Below are 19,144 nucleotides of genomic sequence, written 5' to 3' on the forward strand. Positions count from 1 at the left end.
CTTCAAGGCTATACAATCTTCCGTGGTGTGACCATGGTCACTATGGAACTCGCACTACCGCTTGGGGTTTCGATTAGCCTCTGCAGCCTTCATCTTAGGAGGCCACTTAACTTGTGGACCCATTTGTCGTAGGACGCCGATCAGTTCCGGTTTGGATATCGCAAGATGAGAGATATCAGGCCAAGTAGACACCATCATCCCCTCGGATCTAGGCAAAGGTCGATGTTGGTATCTGTCCCTGCTTGGATTGCTGGTCTCCCTCGCGGTCTTGGGATGAGAGGGCTCATCGCCGACATTCCTAGTTGGTTTTGAGGACTTCTGATCGTACTTCGGACAGGCTTTCGCCCTACTAGCAATGTCTTCTTCCCACCTTACTTGAGCCCAAGCACGAGACAATACGTCCTCCATAGTCCTGCACTTGTATTTGATCAGCTCCTTGTAGAGATCTCCCTCCGGGAGTAGACCCCGCTTGAAGGCTGAAATAGCCGTATCAGCGTTGCACTCAGGGATAGCCACCTTCTCTTGGTTGAAGCGTGCTATGTAGGAGCAAAGGGGTTCATTCCTATGCTGGAGTACTTCATAGAGGTCGTCTGAGTTCTTCTCAAGATTGCGACTACTAGCAAATTGCTCTACGAACTTATCGCTAAGGGCTGCAAAGGACTTGATGGACTTGGTAGGAAGATTGATGTACCACTGGAGAGCAGGAATCAGAAACCAAAGACGACAACGCGTCAATACAGCTTCGTAGCTGATAGTGCACAAATTCCCCAGTAGAGCTTACTCTCTCAAATAAGAGGTACAGCTGTAGTACTTAGGGATCAAATCACGAGGAGCTAGGGAACCAATTAAATAAAATCTACTAATCAATCCTAGGCGAAGTTGGTTTATATGATGGAAATAAAATAACAATTCCTAAAATAAGCAACGTAGTTGCTCTAACTAACAATATGATGGGTTGTTTAAATGTGATAAAGAGTGCTAGACATAAGGCTTTTATTTAGGAATGGAGATTATAATTTCTATAAATGCTTTAACAAGTTGCTTGCATAATACTATAGATCTCAGCCGCTTAACTCTAGTGATGTATCACTGGTTAAATAATCTAGATCTCTGGCCTCAACTGTCGTATGTTGACACAGAAAAAGAGTCGATCGACATCTTTTTGAGATATCGACCGATACACCTTTCGCTCGGCGATCGATTCACCTGTCGGGATATCGATCGACGGCTTCTAGATATGCCTAGGCGCGAGCCGATAATGAACACTAGGTCTCAAGGAGGAGCTGTCGCTCTTCTCAACAGGAGACAAGCTAGCTCAAATGGATAATTCAAGATAATCAAAGATCCTAGTGATCTATATTCTAGCTAGCTAATCTAGAACAAGCATAGGGTGCAATCCATTTGATGAGTACCACAACTTAGCAATTATAGTTTGGGGCTAATCCCGCAAACCTATTTAAACCCTAGATCTAACAAGTAGACTACTCATACATAGCTAAGCAATTCATGACAATGGATAGATGAAAGAATTGCATAGATAGAAATAAGTAGAAATACAAAAGGAGATGAGAAATCTCTCCAATCTCTCAAAACAAAATAAAACTCTAGTATCTCTCTCACACTCTCTCATTTTCTCTGAGTTGTTCAAAGCTTGCTTCTCTCGAAGGTTGCCGTCAAAAGACACTTAGCAGGAATATTTAAGCATTTCCATTAGGTTAAAAACTCGTCAGGGGCAATCTCGTAATTTGGTGAAGTCTTGGTGAAGTAGTCGGCTAAACCATTTCGTCCTCGATATCGATCGACAACACAGGATGTGTATCAATCGATTATAATCTTCTAGTACGCGGATCTTCTCAGCTACATTGATCGACAACTCAGGATGAGTATCGATCGATTATAATCGCAATGTTGACTTTCGACTTGGTCTTGAATGGTCAACTCGGGTGTATCATCTCTTGCACTCCAAAATGCTCCAAAAACATCACTTTCTTACAAAATGCTCCTGAACCTGAAAACATACCTAACAGGCTAGAAAACAGATTAAATATATAATAAAATACTAGTATACCATGGTTAAAAACGGGTAAAACCCATGGTATATCAACTCCCTCAGACTTACTCCTTTACTTGTCCTCAAGCAAAAACAGTAGTCTTTGGAAAAGGTTTGAAAACAGTAGGAACTCAAAGATTCAAAATATTGAAGTCATCACTCTATGGGTTTGCAATTCATGTCTAAACATCCTAATCATAGAAGTTCATTATGCCTTATCCTAGCTTAACAACCAAACTCTTCTAGTTAACAACTTAACAAACCTCATCTGACATTCCCCTCTACTAACCTCATTTCTTAACATAAAATAAAAGTGCAGGCTTTACCTTGGGAGTATCGATCAAAAGACACACGGATTCAACTCAAACAAGTATAATGAATAAATATAACAAGTGAGAAAAAATTAAACCTGATCGACAAGGTGTCGATCGATTCATAGTGGTATACGTCGATTGTTAGTAATGGTCGCGTGGTGTCGAGCGATATGAATGGTAAATGTCGGTCGACAGAATCATCATTCTACTCGGATCTTATAAAAAAAACTGCAAAATAAATCCGAAAAAAGCAAAAATATAAAATATATAAAATAAAAAAAAAATAAAAGAAAACCTAATAGTGGGTTGCCTCCCACTCAGCACTTTGTTATAGTCATTTAGCTTGACTTTGGTAGGTGTGTGACTCAGGGGGTGCAGTGGGGTTGTTGTTTGCTGGTGGGCAAACATTTCCTCCATCTTTGGACTCAGCAGCAGTGAAGCTTCTTGTGGCATCATCTAATCCTGTCCATCTAGGATATATCTTTGCTAAATCTGCTTTGATGACTTGCAACCTTCTTTGATAGAAATCAAATCTTGAATGCTCAGGTAATTCTACATGTTGTTCTTTGTCGTGCTGGTCTTGAATCTGTTGATCTTGATCTGCCAAGGATTCTGTATCGATCGATGCTACAACTTGTGCATCGGTCGTTTCGCTGGGAGTTCTGTCGGTCGACTCAGTATCGACAGTGTCGATCGATTCTGAACGTTGGCCTTGGTACTCTAGATTTCTTTGCATACTGCGTATCTCATTCTTCAATAGACCAGTAGCTCTGCAAAGGTTGGTCACTCTTTCGTTGAGAGTGTCGTCAATGTCATCACTTCTTTCTTTGAGTCTTTCCTCCATAGAATTCATAGCTTCGTACAGCTCATCTTTGATCTCATCAACTTCTGCTGTAGTGCATGCTCTCTTCGCTGGTGGTGGCTCGATGTCGATCGATATTGGTCTAGGCCTGTCGATCGATGTTGCGTTTCTGTCACGAAGACCAAGATGATCTTGAACTATGCTCATGTCTTGTTGTAGCTCGTTCAGGTGCTGTGACAGTGTGTCCTGGTATCGTAGGATAGGTGAACTGAAATTTTCATGCTTCTTCACGTATGCTTTCATCCTATCTTCCAGTGCTGCGAACCTTGTGTCGATCGACGGTGAAGATTGTGTGTCGATCGATGGAAAGGTAGCATTCTTAGCTTGATATTTCTTGTGAATTGATGCTAGCTCTTTCTGTTGAAGATCGATCCTCTTGCAGAACCATTCGACATTGTTGTTGAGAGGGTTGTAGACGTCTCCAATCCGTGTATTGATATAAGCAATCTCCCATTCATCTCTCTTAGGTGATGAACATTTTGGTCTGTCCTTGGATGTAATCTTGCCGATGTCGATCGATGGTACAGGTACCCTGTCAGTCGATACTGGTGGCGTAGCTTCCTTCTCAATCATGGTTAATATGTTTCCAAGCTCCACTCTTATCTTGGCCATATCACTCTGGAAATCCTTGTAGCTGACATCCAAAGGCTGGAAAGTGTCTTCCACCAATGTGTGCATGTTTGCCTTAAGGTGTGCCTGAGCTCTCCATACATCAGTCACCATATCATCTATCTCCTCCCTACTGTAGGGTACTGGAAAGAGATGCTCTATCCAGAATTCTCCTTACTTGCTCCTTGGTAACATGGATGATTTCACCATCAACTCCTCTAGCATAGCCAAACTCATCTCTGTAGACACCATATTCATCCTTAGCTTCCCATTTGAATCTCCTGGATCCATCAGCATTAAAGGCACGTCGTTCAAACTCCAATCGTCTGTCGGGCGATCCGACTCTTGGTCTGTCGATCGATCCGGGGTATCCGCCGTCGATCGATGGTGACGAAACGTTGTCGATCGATGGTGAACTCCTGGGTTGACCGAAGCTTTTAGGAACTGTATCCTCCCTTGGGGTGACGTGGTGGTTGTCCTAGACGTGAGCTAGGATGTCTGGATGGCCATGTTGCTGTGTGAACAGGTTTTCTGGTCCATTAGCTACTTGGAGGATGTCTGCTATGTCTTCTCTGGTTATGTGCAGAACTCTTCCATCCATTGCTCTTGCATAGCCATCTGTGTCCCTGAAAATTCCAAATTCATCAGGTGTTAGTGAAACGTTCCTGATATCATAAGGGTCATGAAATCGAGATTGAGCTCTGTTGAAGGCGTCGATCGATGGTGATGTGGTGGTGGCGATCGATGGTGCATGTCTAGCTGCATGGTTGGATCGATTGTTCTGGGTAGAAGGTGAAGAGTTTTGAATTTTCGTGGCTTGAGTTATCAACCTTTTAAACCCATGTGTTGTCCTAATCGGTGAAATTCCGATTTTGTCCTTTAAGTTGTCCGGGTTAATATCGATCGATGTGATACTGGCTATGTCGATCGATGGACGATGTCGTTTTGCTGGATGAAGTAGATAATCGATCGATGGTGGGCGCTTGATGTCGATCGATTGTGGGAATCTATTTGCAAATCTGTCATTCTCCAAGTAATTTTCCCAAGCTCTCTCTTCCCAGTAGTCTGAATCATGTTCTTCACTGTGGTCTCTACTGTGGGAAGAGGTGGCTATGTCTACTGCAAAAATCTCATGAAATCCGCTATCTGCCCAACTCATTACTGAGTGATCATCTTCCTTTCGGCTGGGTGGGATGGCGAAATTCGGGTAGCAATGATCTGGTAGATCGAGTTCATCATCTGGTGGGTCTCTGTCGAACGATGATCTATGTTTGTTGTCGATCTCCTCTGACTTGCTGGTGTCGATCGATGAAGTTAAGGTGCTGTCGATCGATCCCGAGTACTCTGTCTCGTACTCGACTTCACAATGAAACTGCAATGATACCATTATCATCTTGTTTTACCACTGATTTGGCTGGTGGTTTGCCAAGCTTGACAGGGTCGTAGTGGATCTCTGGATCTATCATAGTGAAGCACATCATGTTGGTGTTCATGTCACATATGGCCCCTACTGTAGCCATAAATGCTCTTCCAAGTAAGAGGGAAGAGTTCCAATTTAGATTGATGTCTAGGACATGAAAATCCACAGGGACGATAGCATTACCAATATGTACTTCCAGGTCTCTGATCAAGCCTCCAGGTTTTTCTGCGTGTAATCCACAAATGTAAAGATCTCTGGTGAAGGCTCTACTTGCAGGTCCAGATGGTCTGCCATAACCTTTGGTAAGATGCTGACTGATGAACCAGTGTCACATAGTGCATGAGGAAATTCAATCCCTTCTACTACACAGTGTATTGCAAACTTCCTAGGATCACTCTTCTTCTTCAAAGTATTCCTTTTCCTCATATCTTTTCTGACATTGTCAAACCTTCTTCTAATGTCATTTTCAGTCTCCCTTGTTTCTCTAAAGAACATCCACAATCTGCTTGTGAAGTAAACCTCCTCAAAAGGTTTCTCTGGTGGGATTCTGATAACTCTCTTAGTGAAACCATCAATTTCCTTTTCATTAGCTTCCCTCTTAAGGTTCTTAGGAATATTCTCCTTTCTACTCCTTAACCTTCTTCCTTCAGATTAGTGTCTGAAGGGTTACCAATGGTCTCTGTAGGGTTAGCTTGTGGTTTCGGCGTGGGTCTGGGTGCATTGATTCGGTTGCTGTCTATCGATGGTAGTTGCACTCGGTATGTGAGAGGTGCGTGTCGATCGATAGGTGGAGAAAAGGGTCGATCGATACGTTTCTCATCTTTGTGTTGATCGATGAGTGGCTCGTCTCGTCGGTCGATATCTTTGTAGGTGTGGGTGGGTGGGTATGGATGAGAAGCCGTGAATTCAGCATGTGTCAATATCCTAACCGTGTTGCAATCTGCAGTCGTATCCGGAAATGACATCGTTGGTGTCGATCGATGTGGACTAGTTGGTGTCGATCGACACAATTGTGATCCACCGAAACTTAGTGAACTTTCCACTTAAAAGTCTCCTTCTTGTAACTTCTCCTGTTTCACCACTTACCAGAAATCATCATCTATAATGGCATTCACGTGGTGTTTCCTATTTCCTTCCCCTACTTCCTTAGAAGTTCCAATTCTCCTGATAGAGTCTTCAGTCTGGACAATATGTGTCTCAAGTTTCTTAATTTGAGTGCAAATGGTGTCTATCCTTGTGGTCAGATTGTTGAAGACAGAATCAATCTTCCCATTGAAGCCTACTGTAAGCTTCTGCTGACCTTCTAGAACTCTATCAATCATGGCATCAAACTTACTTTCCTGGGTGGGTGGTGGTGGGTTTTGGTAAGCTGAGTTGCCGTAGTTCCTTGTGTTGGTGAAGGGTTTCTGATATTGTGAACTCTGGTTGTAGTTACTCTTCTGACCACTGCCAAAAAAGTTTCTGTTTCCACTATGGTTTCCATATCTCTGAAATCTAGTACCTCCAATGTAGTTCACATCTTCCTCTGTATCATCTTCTCTAGCCTCTCCTTCTTCAGCTGAGCAGACTGGCTTCCCCGATGGCTGCAACCAATTTCTTCTTGTCAGAGTCAGTGTTGTTGGTGCTGCTGCTGTTGGCTAGGTTTTCAATAAGTCTCACAGCCTCTATTGGATTCCTAGTGTTGAAGTTTTCCTCACTAGCACTATCAAGAGCCATCTGATACCTCAAGGTGATACCTCTGTAGAAAGTGCTTAGCAGCTGCACTTCATTGAATCCATGGTGTGGACAGTCTCGCTGGAAGAACTTAAATCTGATCCACGCGTCTTTAAAAGTCTTACTAGGCTTTTGCGTGAAAGTGGCGATTTTGCTCCTTAAGTCTTCAGCGCGCGCCTCATCAAAGAAATTACGCAGGAAGGCGTTTTTGATGTCGGCCCAGGATGTCAGTGATCCTGTAGGTAGCTGCTTGAGCCAGTGCGAAGCTTCTCCAATCAGTGAGTATTTGAAGAGCTTGCAGAGTAGGTAGTCCTCAGGGACTCCATCCATACGAATAGCAGCGCTAAGATCCTCGAACCTCTCCAGATGGTCCATAGGATGCTCGTGTGATAGCCCAGAATAAGTTATCTGAGACACGAGAGAGTAGTACTGAGGCTTGAGCTCGAAGTTCGGCTTCTGAATCTCTGGAAGTCGAATAGCTGATCTGTTGGTGTAGTACTCGTCTGGACGGTTATAGTCTGCCAACGATCGTGTTTGAGCTTCTCCTGTAGCCTCAGCTTCAGGCTCATGGATTATGTTTCCCTGTGCATCTAGCTTCTGATCTGTTGCATTACGCAGATGACCATCTTGGTCATACAGGTTTCCATTCTCGCCCTACGTGAGAATAACAATCGCGACCATGCTTCGCGGAGTAGTGTTGATCGATGTACGGTTAGTAGTATCGAACGATGTGGATCGGCGAACGGTATCGGTCGACGGTGCTGTCTGAGTGTCGGTCGACTGTTGAACGTGAGTATCAGTCGACGGTAATGCAGTTCTGTCGATCGATGCGGAGCGTGTGTCTTTGCGGATTGAGCGTTCCAAGTGTACAGGATCCTCTGAGAATAATAGTTGATTTCCCCTGTTGCTTCTGGTACTGCTGGGCATGTATCTGAAAAGACAAGAAAAATTTTAATCAGAAAGGGGGTAAAAAGAAAAACCTAAGATTAATAAGATTAAATCTAATGGCGATCAAAGCTCCCCGGCAACGGCGCCAAATTTGATAGTGCTCAAATTACCAGTAGAGCTTACTCTCTCAAATAAGAGGTACAACTGTAGTACTTAGGGATCGAATCACGAGGAGTTAGGGAACCAATTAAATAAAATCTCCTAATCAATCCTAGGCGAAGTTGGTTTATATGATGGAAACAAAATAACAATTCCTAAAATGAGCAAGGTAGTTGCTCTAACTAACAATATGATGGGTTGTTTAAATGTGATAAAGAGTGCTAGAAATAGGGCTTTTATTCAGGAATGGAGATTATAATTTCTATAAATGCTTTAACAAGTTGCTTGCATGATACTATAGATCTCAGCCGCTTAACTCTAGTGATGTATCACTGGTTAAATAATCTAGATCTCTGGCCTCAACTGTCGTATGTTGACACAGAAAAAGAGTCGATCGACATCCTTTTGAGATATCGACCGATACACCTTTCGCTCGGCGATCGATTCACCTGTCGGGATATCGATCGACGGCTTCTAGATATGCCTAGGCGCGAGCCGATAATGAACACTAGGTCTCAAGGAGGATCTTTCGCTCTTCTCAACAGAAGACAAGCTAGCTCAAATGGATAATTCAAGATAATCAAAGATCCTAGTGATCTATATTCTAGTTAGCTAATCTAGAACAAGCATAGGGTGCAATTCATTTGATGAGTACCACAACTTAGCAATTATAGTTTGGGGCTAATCCCACAAACCTATTTAAACCCTAGATCTAACAAGTAGACTACTCAGACATAGCTAAGTAATTCATGACAATGGATAGATGAAAGAATTGCATAGATAGAAATAAGTAGAAATACAAAAGGAGATGAGAAATCTCTCCAATCTCTCAAAAAAAAAAAAACTCTAGTCTCTCTCTCACACTCTCTGCTTTTCTCTGAGTTGTTCAAAGCTTGCTTCTCTAGAAGGTTGCCGTCAAAAGACACTTAGCATGAATTTTTAAGCATTTCCATTAGGTTAAAAACTCTCCAGGGGCAATCTCGTAATTTGGTGAAGTCTTGGTGAAGTAGTCGGCTAAACCATTTCGTCCTCGATATCGATCGACAACACATGATGTGTATCGATCGATTATAATCTTCTAGTACGCGGATCTTCTCAGCTACATCGATCGACAACTCAGGATGAGTATCGATCGATTATAATCGCAATGTTGACTTCCGACTTGGTCTTGAATGGTCAACTCGGGTGTATCATCTCTTGCACTCCAAAATGCTCCAAAAAATCACTTTCTCACAAAATGCTCCTGAACCTGAAAACATACCTAACATGCTAGAAAACAGATTAAATATATGATAAAATACTAGTATACCATGGTTAAAAACGGGTAAAATCCATGGTATATCAGTAGCATGTAAAGTAGCCCTCCGGAGGATTGTCGGCATCCTCCCCGCGCCTAGGAATTCGAAGCTCGACCGCTTCCGGAACCCCAGCGTACTCTCGAAGCCTCACAAGGAAAGGTTTGGTTGTCTTGCTCGGCATGTCAGACCCTACGCCCCGAGATTGCTTGATCAGGAAATCTTCCTCCGCGGGAGGATAGATTTGGTCGCTGCTTGCTCTCCAGTATGCATCGAGTTCCGCCGCATCCGGAGGAAAAAAGCCTGACTCGACCTTCGGAACGAGAAACTCCTCATCCTGATTACGGTCGGGAGAAGGGTTCGAGGGAGTTTTCTTCATGGAAATTTTTTTTCCGCCTCTAAACATCTTTGAAATTTTTTATGAAGGATTCTCTCTCTCAAAGAATTTCTTATGAAATATTCTTGGAAGGATTCTCTCTCAAAGATATTCTTATGAAAGATGGGTGAGTAAAAATGAAAGAGTTACCTCCTCTTTTATAAGCTTCAGAAATTACTGTTCAAGCTCGGACTTTTGGATACAAACTTGGCCTAAAAACTCGCCTAAACTCGCCAAACCGTACGATAGAATCTCGCCAACCCAAGATTCTAGCGCACTGGGGGGCTAACTGTTGGGATCGAAATCGGACGAGGCAAAGTTGGCATCAAAATATCCGTAAAAAATATTAACTTAAGAATTTCTACGTTTTCAAGAAAGGAAAACTTATACGAAAAACTTGCGGGGAAAACTTGTTTTAAAAGAACAATTTCTTAAAAAAACGATTTCTTAAATCAACGAATTAAGAAATCAACGATTTTTTAAATCAACGATTTAAGAAATCAACGATTTAAGAAATCAACGATTTAAGAAATCAACGATTTCTTAAATCAACGATACGATATTATCAAAGGTCTAAACATCCGCAAACAAACATCCTAAAAGCATTCTAGCATCGCGATGGTTTCGGACGCTTGGACGATTGACTTCAGTCCACGGCACAAACTCAGTTGCAATGGCGACCGAGTCACAAACAAGAGCTCGATTGCTATAGCGATCGAATCACGGAATCACGCTCGGTCGCTATAGCGACCGAGCTTCGATTACAGCTCGGTCGCTATAGCGACCGAGCTCCGTATAAAGCTTGGTCGCTATAGCGACCGGGCTGCGGACAAAGCTCGGTCGCTATAGCGACCGAGCGTACGAACATCAACCATTTTCCGAAACGTCCAAAGTCTTCTGAAACGACGATACGACGTAAAACTATGCACTCTCGACAATCCTTATAACAATCCTCCGCAAGTCACGGCTAACCATTTCTTGATTTCTCGATCAAATGGGATCATCAGCTCGGTTTACGATGAAACTGCGGAAAATTAACTTTATCGGAGAAATCATAACAAACGTCTCAAACCAAAAGACGGCCCAAAGGGTCATAAACCTGATTCGAGGCCCACTTACGATTTCTTAAAATCCCATAAACCTTGCAACGGTTTATGCTTGGAGGATAAACATCAATTTCCGCGGATAAATGGAAACTTTCCGCAGATAATCATGAAGATCAGAAAAAATGGAATATCTCCATTTTTCGGACTATGACGGCTTAAGGGAAAATGAGGAAGGCATAAACCAACCTAGGAGGGAGTATATAAGGAGCTCAAGGCGAGAGGCATAAGAGAGACTTTTCTCTGAGCAAACTAGCATTTAGAGCAATTTAGTCAAATTTCCGTTTTTGTTATTCGAGCTGCGTCTCAATTAGGTTTAGCTACCTTCGGGTATTAGACTAGGGATCTCGCCAATAGCTCTCGTAACCGAAGCACGTTACCTTGTTGTTACGCTCAAACACGAAATTGGAAATAAGATATTTCTTTGCTCTCCATTTATTTTTACGATTTCTTATTGTTTTCTCGTTTATTTTCGTGTTCTGATTGCTTGGCATGTGGTTTCTCAGATATTCGGGACCTCTGAGAAATTAGGGTTTTCCTATTTTCCTAAAATATACGATTCATTGACGGTGTGAATTTCGGTTCCCACATTCTTTCATTTCTACCAAATGGATTGACATCACCTCGGTTTTGATGTCTAGGAACTCTCATTGGATGGTTGATGGATCGGTCATCATCTTCAAGAGACTCTTCTCGGATGTCAAGGTCGGACCGGCTGTGTCTCCTTGGACGGTCACATCTGGTTCTGGTTCGGGACTAAGTCGGCCGGCCCTGAAGTTAATCTAGCCTTTGATGGATCGCCTCCAAACCTGTATTCAACAAGTTAGACATAGAATCATTGAGAGCACGCATTTGCAAGTTAGATAATCTGGCATGTGAGTTTCCGGGACGGTTTCTTTCTTCTTCACTACCCATGGTTTCCTGAAAACTTAAACAAGGTAAAGTTAGATTAAAAACCTCAGACTCTCAGGTGTTTATCCTCACCCACACACATGTTTCACTCAAATTTTGGTAATCACACAACAGAGTTCCTCCCAAAGTTCTAAGAGAGCAAAGTAGATCACGAAATGAAAAAATCCAAGTGAACCACAAAAGATCAAGAGAGAAAAATAAGAGATTTAAAAGGGGAATCTGTCATGTCCCTGGTTCTAGATAAGGCCATCAGGACGGGCCATGGTACGAGGAGATGCACCAGTTAGATCATATGATCTAAAGACAAGCGTATCATGGTCCAAACAGAAGGTTAAGTGCATCAGATAGCTGAGACTTGACCAGAATAAGAAGGAAAGAAGCTAAAGAGTGCTGGACGAGTGATCCAGAAGCTGGACAAGGTCCGGAGGAAGCTCATCCAGCTAGGTGTAGCTGGAAGGTAGTTCATACAGTGTGAGCTAGCTCACTGGAGCAGGAAGACTAGCTCACTCAGCTGGGGCAGCTAGCACTCAGCTCATCTCAGCTGCTGGGTGGAGTGATTGAGTCTTGGCCGGTGGTTGCGGGTCATGGACGGTTATGGACCGGATAATGGCAATGAGGGTCCGATGGGTCTGGGAGGCTTTGGCAAGGGAGCTAGGCGTATGGGCAAGCTATTGGGCCAGAGATCGATCAGCCCAAAGGAGGAAAGGAGCAGTTGGACGGTTTGGGCGAAAGGATGCAACCGCATGTGTCCCATCGACCAATCATTGCATCTGTTCGCCCAGAGCAATTGGCGAGCCCTTCTCCTATAAATATAAGTACCTCCTGTCGACATTAAGTATCAGAAACAGAAGGGGAATCTCTGCCCAAATCGACACAGAAACAAAGAGAGAAAAGAGAGAGATCGGCCGCAAGGCAAACCGCGTGGTGGCTTGGTGATTCCGGTGAGTTCTAGACGTGGGCAAAGGAGACTTGATCGGAAATGGATACCAGGCAGAAGGATAAGGCTGTGGAGAAGAGTTTGGGAACTTCCGAGCACACACCTAAGGTTAGTGATGCTAACCAGATGGTATCGCCCAAGACCATTAATCTGGGGGGTCTGGCCGAATTATCCATGTGTTGTTGGTTGCATCTATTACTCCTCTCCTGTCAATATATCTCTTTTCTACTATATTCTGAAGTAATCTGTGGGTTCAGACTCATAGACAAGCCGCCAGGCCTTGGCCAGATAAGTGTAATATCTCCATTGCCTTGGTTGGGCATGTGTGGTCAGATCTTATAGTTCCAGAGGGAATTGATAGTATCCGACTTTGAATATCTCTTAATGGGTATTTATCATGAATTATCATGGTGAAAGATTAGTTTTATGTCGTGGAATTAGAGGTGGTCCCTTATGGCAAGTTTGGCTGTTCATGGTCGAGATCAGTATGATCGAGGCCGGTTCTGGGGAATACAATTAGACCATTCTCTTAGTTTAGAATTATCATGAATTTTATTTAGTTTTTGGACGATCACCAGAAAGGGTCACTTTTGGCCAGATCAGACTAAGTATCCGAACCATGCCTAGGATGATGATTGTTAGGGTATCAGACTGTGATTCTTATGCATATGTGTTGTGGGTTTTGATTTCAGGTCCTTACATGGATCGTGGTAAGGCTAAGGAGCCATGAAGACCTTGGCCGTGTGGGATGTGTGATGTAGTGATAGTTGGATACATTGAACTTATGATAGCCTATTGTTCAAACTGATTGTGATGAATGATTTGTATGGATCACATTGACTTATATATATGTATGATATTTTACCTTAGCTTCCGCATTATATTGATTGTTTAAATGAACCTCAAATGATTGAAAATGACTTAGAAACTATTGGACTTAACCGGCTGAAGTACACTTAGACTTTTAGTGAGGCCGCGGACTGGTTGGATCAAGGGATCCAGGTTTGGGTCTTACAAGTTGGTATCAGAGCATGCTTGATTCTAGGATCTTGGGTTAGGGCTGAACATCACACATCCGGCTGGGTCTCATGGCAGGTTTTGGTATTGGTTAACTTAGTATTGCTTGAGGTTTGCAAATAAAAATGTTAACCTAACCTTGGAATTTTGTTTGTCTTTGATGTCCTAAGGGAACTAAGAAGAGGTCTTGGAAGACCAAGGTTGGGACAGGGGCGTCCGATGTTGGAGATGCCTCAGTCCTCAATCCTCAAGTGGAGCTGTCGGTTCCACCCGCTGGTCGGACCGGTGAGGCTGTCCTGACTGAGACTCAGGTCAATCAAACTGAGGTTCAGCTGGGTGGAGAGAACATGCAGCTGGACGAGACCGGAATGCAGCTGAATGGAGCTGGAAGCCAGCTAGGTGCAGCTAGTGGCAGCTGAGAAATGAGCAGGATGGTGAGGCTGAGTCCTCAGAGACTGGTAACCGAGCTGATCCAAACATCCAGGGCGATGGGCGGACCGGTCCGGCTGACCAAATGGCTGAACCATCCATGAAGCAAATAGTTGATGCAATCAAGTTAATGGGAAGTCAGATGCTGGCAATGACCCAAGTGTTAACACCAGTAGTGAACTCATCAGTAGGTCAGACTACTCAAGCTCAAGTGATAGCTGGTGGAGCTGGTGGTCGAGTTGCACCTGCAGCTGAGGTGATTGAGCTGGACCCACCAACTGGAACAGCTAAGAAGGTTGATTACCTGAATGTTCTGGAGCATATCTCTCGCTTGGGAACAAAACACTTTGCTGGAAGTCTTGATCCTCTAGAGGCAGATGAGTGGAGGACCAGGTTGGTTCGCAACATCAAATCAACTCGCTGCCCAGATGAGTATCAGAAAGATATTGCAGTCCACTTCTTGGAAGGGGATGCACACAACTGGTGTTTGGCTCTTGACAAGCGTACCAATGGTACCATTTTGATCGATTTGCTGACTTTGAGGTCGAGTTCAATCACAAGTACTTTCCAGCAGAGGCATGTGATCGTTTGGAGTCTCAATTCTTGGACTTGGTCCAGGGAAATAGATCAGTTCGTAAGTATGAAGTGGAGTTCAACCGCCTTAGGCGCTTTGTGGGAAGGGAGCTGGAGGACGAGGCAGTTCAGGTCCGCCGGTTCATAAGAGGCCTTAGGGTCGAACTCATGACCTACTGCTCGGTCCGTACCTTTCACACAGTGTCTGAGCTGATGGAGAGAATGGCAATGCTGGAGACCAATCTTGTTGAGGAGAACAAGCAAAGGCTTAAGAGTGTGGTGGTGTCTTCTGGTCAGAGTGGCGACTGGAAGAGAAAGAGGGATGCGGCCGAAGGGGGTAAAACTTCAAGTGGTAGGCCTGAGTGTCCCAAATGTGGAAAACACCATGGAGGCGACTGCTGGAAGGCTATGGGAGCATGTACCCGTTGTAGTAAGATGGATCACTCAGCTCGAGATTGCCCTGGTCCGGATAGGAACCGTGGGCAAGGCTCGACCAGTGAGGCCAGAACTTGTCACCAGTGTGCCAAGAGAGGGAATTTTCGTGTGGACTGTCCTCAGTTGCAATCTGGACAAGGAAGGGGTCGAGTTGAGAACAACCGACCAGACCACAAGCAAGGCTAAGCCTCAGCACCTCGGGTTTATGAGCTTTCTAGGGATGTGGACAAGTCCGGACCCTTCAAGGCAATCAATGGTAAATTATAATCTTATTCTTTTTAAATTCAGTAGAATTGCATGGTACGGAATCTAGGATGGACTAGATACTTAGATGAGGTCTTATGTAGGGACCTTATGTATTGGTGGTGTGGAAACACATGTACTTTTCGATACTGGAGCTACACATAGCTTTGTAAGTCCAGATATGATCGGAAAGAGTATGTTCAAAATGGGAACCAGGAATGATCTTGGCTTAGTGAGTGCAGCCGGTGGGCAAGTTATGCATTCTCTAGGTCTGGTTAAAGACATTCCAGTGATGATCCAGGACAGGGTAATGCATGTGGATCTGATTGTCGTCCGCCTTAAGAATCACGAGGTGATCCTAGGCATGGACTTGCTTGGCAAGAATCAGGCCACCTTAGACTGTCATCAAGGAATGGTGCAGTTTGAGAGTGGGTGTGGACCCCCGATCAAGTACCAAGGTATTAATCAGGCCTCTGGATGCTTAGTGTTATCAGCAGTCCATGCGGAAAGGATGCTGGAACAAGGTTGTGAAGCTTATTTAGCCACAATCACCACTAAGGAGGTCGTAGGGGTTGGTGGCCCGAACGGGATACCGCTGGTCAGTGAGTTCGTGGATATGTTTAGGTCGCTACAGAGCATTCCCCCTGATAGGTCTGACCCATTCATAATAGAACTGGAACCAGGGACGGCCCCAATGTCAAAGAGCCCATACCGCATGGCTCCGACCGAGATGGCCGAGCTAAAGAAACAACTCGAGGAGTTGCTGGATAAAGGGTTAATACGCCCAAGTGTATCACCATGGGGAGCACCAGTCCTCTTTGTTAAAAAGAAGGATGGTAGCTTCAGGTTGTGCATAGACTACAGAGGGCTGAACAGGGTTACTATAAAGAATAAGTACCCTTTGCCCAGGATTGATGAGTTTCTAGATCAGTTGAGGGGAGCCAAGTGGTTTTCTAAAATTGATTTGTATGGCATCTATGAGTTTGTGGTCATGCCATTCGGATTGACCAATGCACCAGAAGCCTTTATGAAGATGATGAATGGAGTCTTTCGAGATTTCTTAGATGAATTTGTAATCATCTTCGTTGATGACATACTAGTATACTCTAAGACTCGAGAGGACCATGAAAAGCATCTCAGATTGGTGTTGGGACGGCTGAGAGAGCAGCAGCTGTTTGCCAAGCTAAGTAAATGTAGCTTATGGCAGAAGAGTATTGGATTCCTAGGACATTTGGTGTCTGAGGAAGGAGTCTCAGTTGATCAAGAAAAGATCAAATGTATACAGGAGTGGCCGCGACCAAAGAATGCAACTGAAGTTAGAAGTTTTTTGGGTCTGGCCAGCTACTACAGAAAGTATGTCAAGGGATTTGCAAGTGTGGCACAACCCATGACACAGCTTACTGGAAAAGATGTAAGGTTCACATGGTCTGAAGCTTGTGAAAAGTGCTTCCTGGCCTTGAAGAACATGCTGACCAGTGCACCAGTTCTGGTGTTACCTGGCCGACCAACCATATGTGGTGTACACAGATGCATCCATTACTGGATTAGGCTGTGTGCTCACACAACATGGGAAGGTCATAGCTTATGCCTCCATGCAACTAAGGAAACATGAGGGTAACTGTGAGGGGTAAAACTCACACCTAGATTTTAGATCAGATTTAATGTTTAGGAAAGGTTAAGGAAAGATAATCGCGGGCTGAATCCCGTAAGAACTTGTAGAATGAACTTCGATTTGTATTGATATAGTAGAAATGGGATGGTTACAAAAGGTGATCTTTGATGAATACAAAGATTATAAGAGTGTTACAATAAGAATGTTTTGATGAATATTGAGTAAAAAATGAGTTGAATCGGATCATCTTCTTAGTCCTCGACCTTCTCTTTAAATAGCATTGGGCTTCTTTAGGTTGTCTTCAACTGATCTCCGAGATCTTCTCCGCTTGAGGTGGAATCCGCAACAGCTTCCCCTTGACCGGGTCCTGCGCTTCTTCTTGTTATGACGTGAGCTTCCTCTTCGTCGTGACCTCTTTAGTTAGGATCCTTAACTTTCAGCCTTCGGCTCTAGCTTAGCTCTCTTTAGGTTTTGAACTCGCGATGGACCTATCCCGGCCTATCATCATCTTCTATTATTTGATAATCAGCTACCGGACCATATTCAGGCCCAACAGTTGCCCCCAGCTCTCGAGATGAGGTTTCGTTATTTTCGGGAGCTAGACCTAGCCGCCCAAGCTAGATTCTCTTGTTGAGATCATGAATACTAGCTATCTCAACCGTATTTATCTTTATCTGATCGAATGGCTGTAATCTTTCTTTAATTAAATCGACGGCTTAGATTAAAGCGAGTTTGAAATTCAATTTCCGATTTTCGAGACGTGATGGGATATAAAGCTGAGAGAATTAACTACTTGTCTCTCCACTTCCTCCACGCCTCTCGACGGTTTCCAAGGTAATTCACCTCTTTCCTTTATTTTACTGTTTTTCGTCATTATATTTTTTTTTATCCGCTTCTTAATCAATCTAGTTCTCCATCTTGAACTTCTCTCTGAGATTCTGCCTTAGATCGATTCTCTTCTTTTGCTTCCTATTTTCCTTTTCTTTCACTATCATGAGTCGAAAAGAAGGTTCCAGCGAAGTTCAGATCTCAACCTCCGGCGCCCGTATTATGAAGGTCAAACGGGAAGCTGGTGAGAAGATGACGGAAGCCAAGAAGAAAAAGGTTAAGGACTCGATCGGAGCAAGAGTTAAGAGGATGAAGAAGAAAGGGGGCAAGAGCGCCTCCTCTGGTCCTCACTTTCCTTCCCTCTTGAAGGGTCAGGACGTCGTCAATCTTGCCGTTCAAGCTCACGGCAATAGCGATCTAGTTAGAGCTTGTGCTGAAGATGAGACCCCCGAGACCGTTCCGGAGGGTTGGTTCTGCGTTCATGAGAAATATATCTCCAAGTGCCACCTTAGATTTCCTCTTCCCACCCTTTTGCTGGATCTCTTAGATCATTACCAGCTAGCTCTTCCTCAACTTTGCCCGTCGGTCATCCGAGTGATAAACGGGTTCATCACTAGAGCCAAGGAGGAAGGAGTTATCGTTGGGCTATCTGAGCTAATGAGTCTCTTCTCGATAAAGGAGAGCACTTCCAAGGATGGCGGGAGCGGTACCTACTATCTCCCTTGTCGTCCAGGGCTAGGCGTATTCAAGTTCTCGGCCAGTGACGATGACTGGCGCAAGAAGTATTTTTATGTCAAGATTGACCCCTTGACGGTTCCTGTAGGCCGTGACCTCAGGAACTCATGGTCTGATATTTCCGGTTAGGATTTTAGGGATATGTTCACATGTTTATCTTTGTTTGTCATGTTATGCTAATTGTCTTTTGACTTTTTTTTTTGCAGAAATCAAAGATCCTGTCAAGTTGTCTAGCAAACTCACTAGAGCTCTCTACAGGAAGCTACAGCATAGTCCTAACACTTGGGTGGCTTACACCACTTCGAGAGTCGGATCAGCTAGGTTTCCTGAACGATACCAGACGTCCTTCCCTGATTCAGTGACGGTTGCTGGTTTAGAAGGTAACCTTTTATTCTTAATTCATGATTTTTACTATCCGAATTTGTCTCATGTGATTAATGAATCTTTTTCATGTTTTAGTTTCTGAGGGTGATTCAGTTTTCGAAGTTTCCTCCGGAGCAAGTACTTCCTCGAAGACTCAATCACAGAAGATGCCAATTCAACCTTCCTTCCGTTCCAGGGGTAGATCGACCAAGGCTGCCAGCTCCTCTAGAGGGAGTGACAAGAACCAGGGAGGATCCTTCCTTGACTCTGT

The 19,144-nt window shown here is 43.9% G+C and overlaps 1 protein-coding gene across 1 annotated transcript; it reads left to right on the plus strand.

Moving 5' to 3' along the window:
- The first annotated feature begins 14,169 nt into the window (after positions 1 to 14,169).
- LOC108834715 (uncharacterized) lies at positions 14,170 to 15,278 on the plus strand. The gene is made up of 2 exons (XM_056995589.1): positions 14,170 to 14,596; positions 14,656 to 15,278. The coding sequence occupies exons 1-2, from the start codon at positions 14,170 to 14,172 to the stop codon at positions 15,276 to 15,278; spliced, it is 1,050 nt and encodes a 349-aa protein (XP_056851569.1).
- The last annotated feature ends 3,866 nt before the right edge of the window (positions 15,279 to 19,144 follow it).

Source organism: Raphanus sativus, unplaced genomic scaffold (assembly GCF_000801105.2).
Source record: "Raphanus sativus cultivar WK10039 unplaced genomic scaffold, ASM80110v3 Scaffold0007, whole genome shotgun sequence".
In the NCBI taxonomy this organism is placed as follows: Eukaryota; Viridiplantae; Streptophyta; class Magnoliopsida; order Brassicales; family Brassicaceae; genus Raphanus; species Raphanus sativus.